This window comes from Enhydra lutris, unplaced genomic scaffold (assembly GCF_002288905.1).
Source record: "Enhydra lutris kenyoni isolate GAN:26980312 unplaced genomic scaffold, ASM228890v2 scaffoldscaffold24, whole genome shotgun sequence".
NCBI classification, from domain to species: domain Eukaryota; kingdom Metazoa; phylum Chordata; class Mammalia; order Carnivora; family Mustelidae; genus Enhydra; species Enhydra lutris.
In genome coordinates this window covers 3,846,321-3,863,458 of record NW_019154108.1, presented here as the reverse complement: position 1 = coordinate 3,863,458, position 17,138 = coordinate 3,846,321, and the positions used below count along the sequence as shown (strand labels likewise).

Sequence of the window (17,138 nt, the reverse complement as noted above, 5' to 3'; positions counted from 1 at the left end):
GCTTCTGAAACTGACATGTACCCGGAGGGACGCCAAACAGTTCATAAAGCTCTCATGTTCTTGTCTTGTCCTCCAGTGCCCTGAGACAACAGGGAGAAAATATCTGAGAAGACTGCATTCCCCCAAGTTAGAAGTCTAGCTTTGTGCTTTGTTACTTGAACAAATATAAATCCCATGTTTTTCACTGATGTTTGTTTATGTGGCTTAAGGGAAGAAAACTAAATATTTTACACATAAGACATTCAACATGAAAAATATTATAAATGAAAATACTATCTTAAGAGTATACATGAATATAGATAGATAGATAGATAGTTATATTCTCAATACAGCTAGAGAAACTATGCCTTTCAGATTACCTGGGGCAGTCTTACTTTCCTCCTCCACTCCAGTGAACATATTAATAGCTCCCCCTTTCAATCTCAAAAGAGTCGTACATTGGATGATAAATTACATAATCACATTATCTATGGCTCATGTGCAAAAAGCGTCAAATAATAAAGTCCTGGTACGATCAACTTTAATTAAGATTATTTTGCTTTGCAAGAGATTTTAATTAGACCAGTTTTAAACTAAAAGAACTTGGAAATAAAGATAATAGGGCAGGGGCGCCTGGGTGGCTCAGTGGGTTAAGCCGCTGCCTTTGGCTCAGGTCATGATCCCAGGGTCCTGGGATCGAGTCCCGCATCGGGCTCGCTGCTCAGCAGGGATCCTGCTTCCCCCTCTCTCTCTGCCTGCCTCTCTGCCTACTTGTGATCTCTCTCTGTCAAATAAATAAATAAAATCTTTAAAAAAAAAAAAGATAATAGGGCAAAAGTCAAGAAACATCAAAATGAGAAATAAGGAAAACTAAAGAAAAGAAAACCTGCCCTAATTTTATTATTTTAAAAGGACAGACCAAAATATTCTTTTAAAACCAAGTACAGATTTCTTCAGCATTAGGGTTACTTTAGGATATCTAAATCGTTAATAAGTATTTATAGAATGCGACTGCTATAGGGTTAGTCATTATGTTAGAAACCAAGAATAAGAAGATAAAAGACACAGCTTTTTTTTTAAAGGAGCTTATAACCAACAAGAGGAGACATTCACCTAAACAAATAAATTATAAATAAACAATGTAGGATCATAAATGCTGTGATAGAAGTAAACAGGGTGCCAACTAAAGCACTGAATGGGAGTAGGAGAGAGATCGGGAGAAGACTTACAGAGACCCTGCAGGTAGATTTCTTAGGAAAATGATGACGACTGAGCTGCATCATAAAATAATGAGAGGGGATGGCAGGTGAAGACAGGAGGAAGAGGAGACATTCGTGTGTGAGTGATAAAGGCTTGAAAATCCCATGAGGATGGCGAAATCACTCGGAACGGCTGAAGCAAGCATGAACTGAGGGCAGATGTCGGTCAAGAAGTCTACTTAGGGATCACATGTGAAACTAAGAGCAACTGTGAATGATCTGTACCTTACTCTCAAAATGCGAGGAGCCATTGCATAATTTTGAGGGAACAGGCGAAATACAAGTCTGTGTTTTAGCAGGGCCGCTTTGACAGCAGTGGGGAGGATGGATTTGATGGTGGCTAGCCTGGAGGTAGAAAAACTAGTCAGGAGGACACCAGAGTAACCTAGTTTTTTTACAAAAAAAAAAAAAAAAAAAGCAATTGTCCAGGGCCGTAAGTTGGAAGAGAACAACGGCAGCAGAGCGGGGCGTGGACCATTTCTGTGAAGAGGCTTGTGCCGGAGCTGCAGGTTTGGGAATCAGGAACATTTTAAGCGGTGGCTGAGCTATGGAGGATGTGATCCGGCAGGGAGAAAGGACAGTAAAAAGAGAAGAAAACCAGGAGAAAGCTCTGTGCGATTCTGGTGTTCAGAGGCAAGAAAGGTGGACACACTCCTAAAGGAGACAGAGGAGGGATTGAGAAAGATCATGAGGAAGATGGAAGAGAAGCCACAAGAGGGGGTGTCAGCTTCAGAAAGCAGCAATGTGCAGCGTCCGGAATGAGCGCGTGCTGCGCTGGGCCATTGGGTGTCCGGTCGACATTTCCCACAACTGCTCAATAGAGTAGTGGCATGGAAGCCACATTTCGGAAGAGTTACGGGTTGACTAGAGATAAGAAAATAAAGTCAGCAAGTGGAAACTGCTTTTTCCCCAAGAAGGTTTCACATGAAGAAAAGGAGAAGAATAAGGAAGTAGATAGGTTTTTGTTATTGTTGTTACTACTTTTAAGTTAGTAGAGTTTGTTTTTTTAATGCGACGGAGAAAGTGATGATTTAAGAAAAAGAAGAATCAAAAGAATAAGCTCCTTAGGAGGGTGAGAGTACGGAGAGGGGCCCGGCCCCAGACGGCAAAACCACCTCAACAGAGACGGGGGAAGGAGGAGCAGAGCTGGGAATACCAGGAAGTCTGGGAAATTAATGTTCCCATTTATGGCCGCTGTTTGCTCTGTGAAATCATTAGTTAAAGTAAGAGTGACATTGGTCAGCAGAGCGTGGTTACGGGGAGAGAGAACTGGAAGGGTGAGAGCTTGTGGCAGAGCATTAGCCCAGGGAAGAACTGTCCCCTCACTTCGTCCACCACAGCACGCTTCCCACCTCCCTGGTAAAGGAGGAACTTTCAACAACACATCTGCCCTCTTGGGGAAGTCCTGTGGAAGAAACTTCTACTACTTCCTCCAGCTCACAGAAAAAAGGGGCGGGGTGGGGGGGGGAGTCATGGTGCCTGGGAAGAAGAGAACCTGACACACATGAGTCCTCAGCTCTCACGCGGGCAGGGTGGGCGCACTGAGTCACCGCTCACACGTGGGTCTCCGACTCTTACCGGTTTACCTTTTACATTCCTGCAGATGGAGGGAGAGCCAGAATGCTCTGAACTCCTTATGGGCGCACATCTAACTCTCTCCACCACCGCGGGCTTTAAGATTTGCTGTAGGAAGAGGAAGTAACAGGAGGCTCCCCCTTCAGCAGCAAGTAGCGGGCACATTTTTCAATCTAGATTTATCTGCAGCAAGGTGGGTACTAAGTTCCAGTCCTCCTCTAAGCTTTTCTCCCGATTTTCCAACTGACTAAAAACCTAAAGAAGTTAGGAGGGGTGGTCAGCATTCTGAAAACCTTAGATTTACAGTTTGAAATTTCTGAAGGATCTCCTGGTAGCACATTTGTCAATGATGACAAGGACCACAAGGGGTCATGGAAATAAAAAAAGAAAAAAACATTCATCCCACTAGTGTGGAATGAATAGAGAGACACTGGAGTCAAAGATCTCAAAGAACAACAGCGTTGGGTGTTGGGCGCCATCTCTACATGGATCCCCTATTGAAATCATCCACGTTGAAGGCGAACTTATCATGAAGAGGAAACATGTGAGCGAGGTTCGAAATATCCTGACAAAGGCAAGGGAGTGACTAGGATGTGATGGTGACAGCGAGTCCAGGGGAGCTGTGGAGCTAGTACCATTAGGGCCTTTATTGACGAGTTTTACAGGACACTGGCATCACGTTTTACAGGCATCACGTTTGGAAGCCACAGAAGGAGGAGGCAGATGTCAAGCCTGATGCGGGCCCTTTGATTCTTCAGGTTTGAGCCAGTTAAATACTGTTCAGTGAGGAGAGAGGCAGGGTAAGCAATAATCTCAGGGAGAAAGAGAGGTTTTATCTAAGACAAAATATACAGTGTTTTGAGAAGACAACTACCATTGATCCAGAAAGCACAATGGAAAGGGAGGTTCAAAGGGTAGAGAACAAAAGAATAGAAGCCAGAAAGCATCCAGGAACAAGCTGTCTCTTCCCGCGCCATCAGGACTGACTGTTGGTTTTCCTGCAAGTTGGATACCATGGGAAATGATAAAAAAAAAAAAAAAATGATTCATACATACCATAAACACTCTATATAACTTAAAACATAAATGTACACACATGTGCCAATCTTCTGATGTGAGGCCAAGGCCTGTTCTCTGCACATGGGTCTGCTGATTGGAGTTATGCGTCTTCTGTCTTACATAAACCACATCCTTCATCTATGATTTCCAGTTTGGCTTTCTTTACAGCGGAGGGAGAACCTGAAGACACTTGGGAAATAATCTGAATGCAGAGCCTGTCTTGATTTTTCTCACTCTCCCCACCTTCTTCCAGCGTTGTCCTGCCTACAAACAGCAAAGCTTTTACAGCTAACGTTTACCAAGTCTTTCCAAAGCTGGGTTTATGGAAACAAAACTCAAAGTCTTTTCTGTGTCTGATCAGTTCACTTGCTCTTCATTTCAAGTACATGATTAAAATAAGAAGTACAACTGGCTCAGCGGGCTTGAGGACACACCACACAATGGGCCCTTGGGAGAAAGACAGCTTTCCTGGTGGGAACAGGAGCCTGGGGGCAATCTCAAGGGAAGCTTTTGGCTGAAAACATCCAAGGGCTGAGGATGGTGATCACGTGGCCAGTGAGGAGCGCTTTAACTATCCAGGTGGCAAGAGTGACTGCACGTTGAGCCACAGGCAAGGACAAATACGACTGTGAAGTATTATCAAGGGGCTCCGAGTTTTCAAGTGGAGAGCTGCTGTAAAGACTGCAGTTTTTTTCTTCTCCACGTGCATCCTTTTCCCTTTCCTCAGTCCCTTAACTCTTAAGGTTTTTCTCATTTTGGAGGAAAGAAACTAGGACATTAAGGAACAAGGTAGAAGAAGAAGAAGGGTCTAGAGAAAAAGCCTGAGGTTCCAGAGCCACTTCCGGGCCCCGAGCTATCCCCCGCTTCTCTCCTTGTCTTTTAGCACTGGCGTCCCGGCATTTAGCTGACCTGCCCCTCTCACTACTTCCATCTTCCTTCCTCTGAATTTTCTTGCCAGGTAACTGGAAACCAAATTCATATTTATCTACATTATCTGTCTTTCTTCCTTCCCACTGGCTCTTCAGGGAGGTTACTCGTAGGGTAACAAAGCCTACAAAACCAGAACAATCTCTGCTTTCAAGAAATTAAGTACCAGTGCTGCCTGCCATGGGGCTAGGCCTGTCCTATCCTAAACATCATCACGAACTCCCTTCTTACAGTTTCTAACACAGGGTATCCCCTTTCATGCCCCATAGAATGGGTGGAATCCAGCACCACATCTGCGCGTTCCTCGGTGATGAGTCCCCCACGGGGAAGTCTCTCCCCCACTACTCTAAGTCATAAATTCAACAAAAATCACAAAGTAAAGCGTATCGGACGCTACTAAAATGGCCATTTAGAGACCAGTGACCACTTCCTGAGCACTTGCTATGGTCACTCAGTGTGCTAAGTGCCCCACGGGCTGAGACATCATCTAGTTGCGTCCTCCCGGACATAGAATTGTTATTATCATCTTCTTTTCACAAGGAAATTGACAAGACTAGACGGGATTAAGTATGATACTCAAGGTCACTCAGAAAGTAAGTAGCAGAGCCAGGATTTGAATCTGCGTGATTGGATCTCAGAGCCTGTGGTCTTTTTTTTTTTTTTTTTTTTTTGAGCCTGTGGTCTTTATTACTACATTACACTGCTGCTTCCCAAAATGTCCGGGTTCAAATGGAATTTGTTGAAAATTCAGAAGAATTTTTTTACTGATATACACAATGTCAATGTTTCCCTCCCGCTGACAATTATCCCCATCCATACACCACAAGAAAAATTAGCTTAGGGCATTTACCTAATTGTTCTAAAGTAATGTTTACCTGTTTAAGGCAATAAGGAAAAAATTAGCTGACTAAAATATACTCTTTCTGGTTTAAGCAACCCTATTTGGCACTGGGTGGCAAAAGACAACATCTCTGCCCATCTACCATGAAAGCAATCCCTACTCAATAACTTTCCGCAATCCTTCCCCTTGGGCAAACATACTACCTTTTACAACGAATGAGGGGTCAGGGAAAGAGAGGCATGCAGCAGGGTAGGAAAGATGGGTAAACCAAAAAGTTAATTGTTGGAAAGTTAAATAACTCAAACTTACTTTTTTGGTACACTTCTTGACAGTGTTGATTAATTCTTGTATGACCAGATCTACACTCTTCAAGGAAGGTCCTTTCAGTTTCACGATTTGCTTTTTGACTATTGCTTCAAATGCCATGTCTGGAGTAAACAACCCGGTCCTGAAATATAAGAAAGAAAGCAGGACATTAGATTTTTTTTTTTTTTTTTTAGATTTTATTTATTTATTTGACAGACAGAGATCACCAGCAGACAGAGAGGCAGGCAGAGAGAGAGGAGGAAGCAGGCTCCCTGCTGAGCAGAGAGCCCGACGCAGGACTCGATCCCAGGACTCCGAGATCATGACCTGAGCCGAAGGCAGCGGCTTAACCCACTGAGCCACCCAGGCACCCCAGGACATTAGATTTTTTAAATTAAGTAATATCCAATGCTTTTTTGAAAAAGGTTTTCATTGACATGCCGCTTAAGCAAGCATGTAATACGCAAGTTTAAAAGTTACACAGTGATTTATTCCACCAACAGTATCATTTATTATTACAAAGGTACAAATGACAATATTTTCCCTACTACTATATTCCATAATAAATTTCATTCTCTAGATGATTAGCATTACCTAAAAACAGTTCCCAAAAGGTTTTCAGGCCTGGAATAATATAACCTGTAACTAATGTTTAACTGTAATTCATCTCATCTCACTGTTTCACAGCAGTAAAAAGCAATGCTATGATAAAAATGATGTCCTAAATTTCCATTTCTCTATCTAAACCCCCTCTTGTCATTCACAGAGCAGAAAACAATCCTCGTTTTGTCAACACTGAAATAGTAGTGTTCCTGACTACTCAATCTCTTCTTTCCAGGAGAGCTGTATTATAGTGAGCTCAGTGGTTCCTGGTCTGGGGTCCTGGGGTGCTAGAGGCAAAGGAAGACAGCTGAGTGGAACTAGCTTGGGACCCAAGATGCCTACATTGTGAGTTTACAAAAATAACGAATGATAACCAAAATAGGAAGTATCTTTTCACCTGGCTAGAATTAATTCAAATTGGTGTCATAACAATGCTTTTGTCATGCTGGGCAGGAGCTCAGGAAAGCAGGGGTGTGTGGGGGGTGGGGTGTGAAAGAGAGAGAGAGAGAGAGAGAGAGATTAAAAAAAAAGTGAAATAGAAGAGATAAAAAGTGAAAAAATGATTACATCTAAATAAAAGGCCAGTGGAGAAAAGCTACCATAAGAGGGACCATGAACCCCGCGTACCCTCGTGTCCTGTAGGCCCCAGACCCTGGTGCCTGATCCTTCCCACCCCTAGGCCCTTCTCCCTCTCTCTTCTCACTTCTCCTTCTTTAACTTTGCTCCTTCACCACTCAATTTTGTGGTGCTTCGGGTAGGAAATTTCTTTCATACTTCCCTTCCAGCAGCTTTATTCTAGTCCCTTCTCGTCATTTACTTCGGTGGCAGCCTACACTCGCCTCTCTGTCTACCTGTAGTGATCGTACCGTATCACAATACGCAGTTTCTCCACATTGGACGCAGAATGAAATCCACACTGTTTGGGCTAACATTAAAAATCTCCCTGTCTGGCCCTGATCTTCCATTTCAGTCACTTGCCTCCTCTCTTTCAGGCACCCCATGTCTCAGCCAAACCCAACCACTGGCCTTTCCACAAACACACTCTCACTATCGTTTTCTGTCTTCGCCTCCGTCCATGAGGTTCACTTCACCCTCCCCACACTTTCAGCCCGTCCAAGTCCCACCTGTGCTTCAAAGCCCAGATCAAAAGCACCCACTTTCTCCAGCTCGCCTTCTCCAGTCCCGCCACGGACAAGGTCTTCCTTCTCTGAACCCCAACATCCTATTTTGCATTGCGGTGGTCTGAACATGCCCATCCCATTACTACCCTGGTAGAAAGGTCATTCCTGCATTTATCTTTGCTCGCCCCACAAGGACTGTCTTCCTCCCTTGCTCCCCACTGGCACGCGGTGCCTACAGAACAAAGGACGATTAGGTCTGCAGGGGACAAAGATGGCTTCTGTTACTCAAATATCTAACAATCAACCGGAAACAAAACATTTCCTGTTAAGTGTCTTTAAGAGCCTAAGCAGTCACGCCATGAGCATATCGTATTCTCAGGACACTGTGCTGTTCTTATCATCGTACAGGCAAATTAATTTCAGAATAATAAAAAACAATCCATCTCTTTTGGTATGTATGTAAATCAGAAATCTTCAGAATGGAATTACTGAGCTTTTGCAATTACATTCAGCAAAAATGTATCTGGTAAGTTTTAAAAGCCAAGTAAAAATACTGTATTTTACTTTTACAGTAAAGTAAGTCCATAAAAAATGCTTCCTGACCCAAAAAATGTGATTTGGTCTCATATCACACTCATCAGACAAACATGTTTGAATACCAGCCATGCCCAGCTCAAGAGCAAGACACAGTTTCTATACCGAATGTAACCGAGATTCGGGGGAGACAAAATAGAATAAATAGGGAACTTAGAAATTCTACTGACAGTCAGAAAAAGAATGGATTTGGTTACAGAAGGTTTTCTCCCCTTTACTTTGTGAATGCATGTTTACCTATCCTATTTGCAACATGCAGACCAGGCTGTGTGAATGTTAAAAGGAGAGAGATTTAAATGTCATAACTCCTTTCACGTGTACACTCAGTGTCAAACTTTGCCCTCTCAGGCTCTGCTCCCAAAATAGTCTCATCTTGACCTGTGGCAGAAGCCAAGGTACAGTGGCCAGCAGACAGGGGACGCCTCCTCCACAGGAGAGAACCTATGAAGTAGGCAACTGAAGGTCAGTACCTTAAATTCAGGACATTCAATACAAGCTCCATTAAATTCTGTACCTGAACTCAAGAAATGTGTGTTTTAAGTTCATTTTTTTCTTACCGTAAGTGCTTTAAAGAAAGTAAATGAGCACCGGGTGTTATACACAATGAATCACGGAACGTTACATCAGAAACTAATGATGTACTGTATGGTGACTAACATAACATAGTAAAAAAAAAAAAAAAAAGGTAAATCAGAATAACCCCATTTTATATAACGGAAAATTCACACGAATTTCCTCACAAAGGACAAGCTCCCCTCGCAGCCTCAAGTCCCGCTGCTCTCCTGTCCAGTGAAAGTGCGTGACTCCCCACTCCACAAGCCCTTCCGGCACCTCCCTACCCATATGCCTTTGCTCACACTAATCTTTCCGCTTCAAGCCCTTTCTCTCATCCTCTCCCCTCAACAATTCCCAGCCTCTCGTGTTTCGCACACATGCACGCACGTGCAAACACACAGCACACCGTCGCCTGTTGAAATCATTCTTGTTCTCTTTACAGGCAAGGTTCAACTCAAGAGTCACCACCTTCATTCGTCTTTCCCAATCTTCCACCCTAACTGCAGCCGAAATTTCTCTGTCGTGTCTCTGGGTAAGGAAGGATTCCTTATGCTCAGGTCAGGCCTCCGTCCATAAAACGCAAAGCTCTGGAGTATAGGGTCCTGCTCACTGGCAAGTCCCTAACTGTATAGAGCACAGTGCTCTGAGCGCAGGAAGTGTTTCTCCTTTTTTTTAATTGAAAAGGTTTCTTTTGCGAGTATGACAATACAGGAAATTACCATTAAACTCAAGTGAGAGTCTCCTATTTCTTCTTCCCACCTCCGTGCTACTCTGCTCCGATGATGAAAGGCTACTTCACCAGCTACTTACAAACATTAATTTTCTGTTAGCAGTTTGAACCAAGACGAGGAAAATATGAGCACTTGCCTGATACCGTGTATGTTTTTGATCGCGTAACTTATTTCTCTTCGCAATTCCTTCTCGTTGAACTCCATCTGCAGATACGAAACAAGCCACTTAATTCCTTTGAATAACAATATTGTTGAATATTAAAAAATGAGAAGAACTTGACTTCGTTATTAATAAATGGATACTCGTGTCTTTCCTAACCTAAACCCAGATGGTCAAAACATCTGTTTATATAAAGTTCAAGGCAACACAGAACATTGGGGATTTCTGGGAGTTTTAGTGTAGTGGATTTTAACTCTATTACCGACAGGAGTGCTGTGCATAAAGGATGCCTTCTGGACATAAATATGGCCATTCATTTGAAATACACAGTTCTCCATTCTTCTGCGGCATGTAGGAAATGTATTCAGAGACAAATGCCTAAATAAGAGTGTCACCTGACATGCAACAGCCGTCCAGCTGTGCTCAGATTAACAATGGCTGTCTTTTCTCCCCGGCCACTTTAACCACCTGCATTCAAGGCCTCTTTACGAGAGGAAATTAATAATATTTTACCAATCCAACGCAGGATGGATGACTGCATAAAAACCTCCCAGAAGTTCTAGGTACTTTAAAGCTATTTCGAATTAGGATCAAAATGTCATGGAGCTTAGACCTAAAAGGGTATCAAGAGCACAGTTGGTTCAGTCTCTGACTTCTGAGATCTGGCCTCTCCAGTATCACTGTCTATGCACCTCCCCTCTCATACTTCATACTATAGAACGATTAATTGCTTTAGTTTCCTGCCCACACCCTGTGGGCCACAGCTCAGCTTTTACTGTTCCTCCTTCTTGATCTGGAACAAGCCCAGGCCCCAACACCCTCCCTCAACCCTCTCCTGCTTGACTAGCTGCTCATCCTTCCAAACCCAGCTCAGAAGCCAGGCTCCCTCACGCACTCAGGCTGGGATTCAGGTCCGTAGGCTGTGTTTCCATAGCACCCTGTGCTGAAATTTATCACTTTACTTAGCACATTTTAATGAAACTATCTGTTTACCCATTCACCTCCCACACCGAGACATAAGCACCCTCCCTCTGTATGTGAAGCAAGGAGCAGAGTCCCTAATACTCCTTGGCCACATAATGGGTAAGCCAACCTAAGCAGAGCCAAAATAAAACTCTCGGTTCATACCTCTACACAAACTCAGCTTTTGCTCAGTTTCCCTTATCTAATAGCCAATAGTCACTAGCATTTGCTGCCATACAAACCAAAGCCTTAGGAGTCATCTTGAATTTTCTTTCTTGCATCCGCCATATCAATCCAAGCCCTACCGACCCACAGACCCAACCACTGTCTCCATCATTCTGTTCTGAGGCATCTTTACTGCGAAGCTAAAGAAGATTACGGTTCAGGGCTTCTCTCTTAACAGAAACACCTTCCAAGACCCTATGCCTAACTGTGTGTTTGTAATTTTGCATTCTTCTTCTTTAAGTCTGCCCCTCCCAACTGTATAAACTTTAGGGCCCATGGAAAGTGGGTTCACTCCTGCTCTGGCCCTATTGTTTAACGCACCTTGTCTCCCTGAATCAACTCTTGCCCCTCTAGGATCCAGTCTGCAGGGTGTTCTTTTAAAATCATCCACCAAATCAGGCCACAACTTTTCTTAAAACTCTCCCCTAACTTCTCATGAGTATATGTGAACACCTCACCGAACCCGGAAGGCCCTGCATTAACTGGGCACCCCTGCTCTGAATTCACGGCGTACACCCCTCCCCGTTCATCCGCTCTGCACTAACCTCGTCTGTTCTCTACGCACGGTACAGACGCTTGCTGTAGGGCCTCACCCTCGGCTGCTTACCTTGAACGACCCTCTTCCCCAAGGTCCTCACCCCTGACCTCTTCATGCGATTCTGGTCAAGCTTTCAATGTCCGCTACTCGGAGGGACCTTGTCTGAAATGCTCTATCAAAGGTGGCTCACTCGGGGCAGCTGGGTGGCACAGACGGGTAAACATCTGAGCCTTGGTTTCAGCTCCAGTCATGATTTCACGGTCCTGGGATTAAGCCCCTCACGGGGCTCTGCGCTTGGCAGGGAGCCTGCTTGAGATTCTCTCTCTCCCTCTTCCTCTGCCCCTCCCACTCCTGCTGTCCCTCTCTCTCTCTCTCTAACAAATAAACCTTAAAAAAAAAAAAAAAAAAAAAGAAGTGGTTCACTCAACCCCTCTGGCTAACATTATGTTACATAATGACACTTGATATTTTCTTACTTTATCTATTTGTAAAATCCTCTGCCTAACCCCACCAGACAGTGCCTCTGTCTTCATCACTGGCACCTGGAAGTTTGGCACAGAATAGGTACTCAAGAAATATTTTCAAATTAATTAGACAACAAATAAACTTCATAGGAACTCAATTAGTATTTGGTGAAATAATTTGAAATGCTGTTAGACCCCATTAAATAAATAAAACCAGAACCATCAGAAGAAAATCCTTCTCTCCTAAATTTCCATCACCTGAGCATGAAGATTTTTATTCAAAGACCTGAGTCCTATATCACTCCCATGACGTTTTATGAACAGTTATAGAGAACAGGACATGGAAATGAAATGAAGTGAAAGGAGCGAAAAAAATAACATTTGGTACAAACCTTTACTATCTCAAAAGGAAAGCGTTCATGGAATATACGATTGATTTTAGCCCCTCCCGAGAGCTCCAGGGTATCTACTTGGTCCCCTGACCCTTCGATTCTCTTCTCGAAGTCCACAGCAAACTGCTGAACCATCCTGTAATTGTGAAAGAGAAGTGAATTCAAGTTACAGTTATAAGGCTTTGTATCTCTCATTTTCATTTACTATGTGATCCCTTAGAATCCTTTTCCGAGTGTTCTTAGTGGCACCTACTGGCAGAATGAACACTGCACGCCATTCAGCACTCAAAAGTGTAATTATATGACATACATGTTATTAAGGTTTATTTTAGGCAGTTAATTAAAATACATATCATAAGTATCTGTGTCATTCGGTGCATTCTGTCCATTTAGTTGAAACCATAAAGTGGTATTTTAAAATATTTCAGTTAGGGATTAAAATTAAACAATAAAACTTTACACAGAAGAGTCAAAATGCTCCTCGGTTCCTATGAGCTCACACTCGCCTAGTGCGTTAACCGCTCCCTCCTGCTCTGCCAGCTTCCCTCCGCCCTGCCCCCAGCATCACAGACAAGCAAACTGGGGACCCCCATCCCCCTCTCCAACTAGCTCTAGCCTTGTTTTTCAATGATTTCTCACAACTGGATAATAAAACTCCTTAAGCCATCACACAAGGTTCTCCGTGGTCTGGCCCTGGATGTTCCATCTGTCACCACTCACCCCCATTCGCCTTCCAGGCCAGCCAGAAAGAAGCCATCCGCAGTCCGCTACGTGCACCACGTCTCTGTGCTTCTCCACTCGTTTCTGCTCAGAACACCATTCTTTCTGCGCCTTCCTTCCTTGCCTGCCTAATCCTTATCTGCACTTCGAGACTCATTTCAAGCATTACTCATTCAGGAAGCTTTCCACGGTCCTGCCTGCACCACTCCTCACCGCACCTGGGTCCTTCGGCTCATTTTCCTTGGTCCTCCGGCTTACTGGCAGCACAGCACTTGGTGGGGTCCATCACTCTCGTTCCCCTGTCAGCCTCTCTCCGAAGGGCGAGCGCCACACATTTTATTTACCGCCCCACTCGGCCAATATAGGAGAGACACTCAGTAACTTCAACTAAGGAGTGAGTTACCTTAAGGTAGTTGGTAAAAACCAAAGAAATACATAACAGGGAGAAAAGAACAACCTACTTGCATGTTCGACTGCTAGATGTAGAAATTCTAATTCTGGCATGCTGATACTACTTTCAAATTTGAAAGTCAACAGAAAAAAATTCAAACCATCTAAGACTCGTATCTTTTATTCTCTTTCATCAAAATCGTGGATGAATTACAACAGCAAATCAGGCCAGAAAATCCAGAACACAATTTGATGTAGCTATGTTTACGCATACACCCATGTTCATCTAATTTTTAACCACCTGAGAAGGTACGTACATGAGAAAGCACCGAAACACTGGGAAATTTTAGGAAATTTACCTCCAGCCTACACTCCAGCCCCTGCCCCACTGAAATGAGCTGCGAACAATCTCACGTTATTCTCTTGTCCTCCTCTTCCGCCTGACACCCTCCCCCCATATGTTAGGTTCTCCTTAAAGTGCCTTTTCCTCTGTGAAATCACAACCTTCCTCACCTGTAACTGCTTCCTCATCTGGCCTCCAACAACAGTTTACACTTACCAGAAACATAGCATTTATCAGATTTTAACACAGTTAGTTGCTTATATATCTGTCTCCCTTGCTCTACTGTGGCCCCTTCTTGAGGACAAAAGTCTTAGTTGTCGTTGAGTCACCAGCAGATAGCACAGAGTCAGACACCACGTCAAACACAGGGGATGAGAGGACGGCAAGAAGGGAGGCAGGCGGAGAGGAGGGAAGAAAGAAAAAAGAAAGGGATGGAGGGAGAGAGGAAGGAGCTGATCAGCCCCCCTGCTAGGGAAGAATCCAGCTGAGGAAAATCCTGTAATTTGAATCCAATGGAGTCACAGAGGCAAGACTAGTATTTGTAAGGAGAGTAGTGTCAGTCGGATGTTACAATGATGACCTAGGACCTAAATAGCTAAATAGCTTTCTTTTCTCTGTAACTTGAAGAGTTTTTATAGGAGCTTAACCAAAGCCAAGAATAAAAAGGAAAAGATAAACTAGGAAAGAGTTGAATCCAAGAAAAAACCCTTTTCTCTGTATGATTCTATATTTTTAAATGGGAAACATTAGATGTTACATTGAATTTTTACTTAAATAATTTCAGCATTTAGAAATAGCTCCACAAAGAAAGGAATTTTGTCATGTATTTTGAACACCAAATTAAGGGCATCTTGATTACAAGGCTGTACAGGAAGAAAGGGACCGCAAGAGATGGGAAGCATCATCTTTGGAAATGGACTTAGGGTGTCCCAGAATATCAGCTGGGCAGAGGGTCTTCTGTTTGAGAGGGACTGAGGTAAGTTGCAGTACAGGGATAAAAGGACAGATGAAGCTGGGAGGGGCCGAAAAATGGAAGAAAGATAAAAGACAGAAGGAGCTGGCAATTCTCTACCAACTCTGCTGTCCTACCCAAGACGTCTCAGGGATACAGAGGAGTAAAAAGATACTTGGCAGTTCTCACATTAGTGTTTTTAAAGAGCTACATTAAAATCATTACCAAAAAGGGTAAAAGATACTTAAATGTGGCTTTACTGTCCATACTTTAATTATTAAAGCCTTGGGTCTCATTCCACTGAAAAATGTACACAGCTAAATCACATGAAATAACAGACGTAAGAAGATAGTAAGTACGAATGGCATCGGTAGAAACAGTTGTACAAGACAGACAACATTTTCGACAAGATCTTCGTCCACTTCTAAAGACTAGGGCAAACACTTGCTGAGTTATCACTATGCGTTTGACTCATTTATGGAATCCAATGATACAAGCATGGGAAAGTGGACATGCAGTTGGACAGTTGGTTCAATATATGGTAACAGAGTAAGACTAACAATGATTCTTCAAGAACACAAAAGCCTTGAGGCTGCTATATAACACACACAGTCTTGTACACCTTACTTGCTTCTTCTGTTAAACCTAGAAAACAGCATGACGAAGAGACGGAGGCCAAGCAAACAGAAGAATTCGTTTCAAGCGCTGAGCAAGGGGAGGGAAAGGGGGACTCACTGTAGCAATGCCTTGGTCTTCCTGGTGGGGTCTTCAGGCTTGAAGTTCTTGTAGGCTTCCACTTCATGCTCGATGGACAGCAGCTGTCCCTGCAGTTTGTTCCTGAAGTTTGGGAGGGTGTCCCGAATGTGGTTGGTAAGTTGCTAAATAAAACAAAACAGAATTGTATAGACATAACAGATTAAAGATTAACTCACGAAACAAAAATTGACCTTCCTTGTTTTCCTAATGTTTAAAACTTAGAAATCATACACATATACACATTTGAGAATGACTATGTAGGTAAATCATGAGAAGGAACTCCGGCTCTCTCCTGGCCTTAAGGAGATGCTCAAAACTCCTTCAAATGGAGCCCCTCACTTGGGCTACCCCTTCATGCCGGGCTGGAAATACCTGTCAAAAGGCACTGACGCTACCAGAGGCTGCCTAATAACACTAGAGGAGGGACCAAGTTATCTGATTACCTAGATTGCAGAAGGGAGCCTTGGGCCAGAATGCGGTTAGAAATGCAGAAGCTGGAGTTACAGGTGCTGCTGGACGTTTCGGGATCTGAAACTAGTGGAACTTGTAGGTACGTGGCACCTGCTCATGTCCCCTCCATTCTGCAGCTCAGACAGGAGCTTCCACCTGCCCCGCCTCTCAGCCCCAGTCCAGCGGTGGTGGCTCACTGGCTTCGCCTTCGGGAGGGTGCGCTCAAATCTCCCTGACCAGCAAAGGAAAGCTCGCTCTCTCGCTCTCTCGCTCACTCGCTCTCTCTGCTCTGGACATCTCTACTTTACCATCCACTTGGCAATTCCCCTGAGATCGTCTGCTGGCACGTCAAGCTCAGCAGGATGAAAAATTCTCCAAGAGACCATCTTGAGTACATGCTTAATTAAGAACAAAGGTGGATGTAAACCCAGATTGGCTCACTCTCTGCCTTACGTTCTTTCTATCACAAGCAGTTAAACAAAAGTCTGAATTAAAAGAGAAAAAGAAATGGGCTCCTGGGTGGCTCAGTGGGTTAAGCCTCTGCCTTCGGCTCAGATCATGGTCTCAGGGTCCTGGGATCGAGCCCCACATCAGGCTCTCTGCTCAGCGGGGAGCCTGCTTCCCCCCCTCTCTCTGCCTGCCTCTCTGCCTACTTGTGATTTCTCTCTCTCTGCGTCAAATAAGTAAAATCTTTAAAAAAGAGAGGGAGAGAAAGAAAGAAAGAAAGAATAAAAAAGATAATCTTCTTAAACTGGTTAAGGAATAAACTTGAATCAAAAGAAGGAGAATGTAAACTTCACAGAAATACATGAAAAGGAATCATAAGTTAAAAGGGGAATAAAAACCCAGATTGACTGCAGAAATCATTCTAAGTCACTTTTATGTTTACTGGAGGTTACCTGACTATATTTATTCACTACAGTTATTTAAATGTAATAGTTCACAACTCTATCAGACCTTTGCCCACAGTTATGACTTGTGTTACTTCCCAGCATGCTGTTGTTACGGCTCTGAAGCAGGAAACAAAAGCATGGGGAGGACGGCATTCCCAGCATCAACCTCACAAACCCCCAAGTTGAAGAGCAACAGTGACCATGAGAAACCAGCGGCTACCTGTCCACCGTGTGAGTGGTAAATGATAAAAACACATGGTTTCCACCTTTTGCTTCTCAGATATCTCAACAGCAAAAGCAACACTGTGGGCCACTCTTGGCTTTCTGAAACAGTTCTTTCCT

The 17,138-nt window shown here is 43.7% G+C and overlaps 1 protein-coding gene across 3 annotated transcripts in view; it reads right to left on the bottom strand.

The window, feature by feature from the left end:
* LOC111150646 (dynamin 3) overlaps nucleotides 1-17,138 on the bottom strand; it is a 527,967-nt gene that overhangs the window by 308,066 nt on the left and 202,763 nt on the right. For all 3 annotated transcript variants that reach the window (XM_022508131.1, XM_022508132.1, XM_022508130.1), the window contains exons 7-10: nucleotides 15,433-15,575; nucleotides 12,293-12,428; nucleotides 9,687-9,754; nucleotides 5,950-6,088 (exon numbers count right to left, since the gene is read on the bottom strand). In XM_022508131.1, the coding sequence (XP_022363839.1) occupies nucleotides 5,950-6,088; nucleotides 9,687-9,754; nucleotides 12,293-12,428; nucleotides 15,433-15,575 (486 nt within the window). The remainder of the gene's footprint in view (nucleotides 1-5,949; nucleotides 6,089-9,686; nucleotides 9,755-12,292; nucleotides 12,429-15,432; nucleotides 15,576-17,138) is intronic.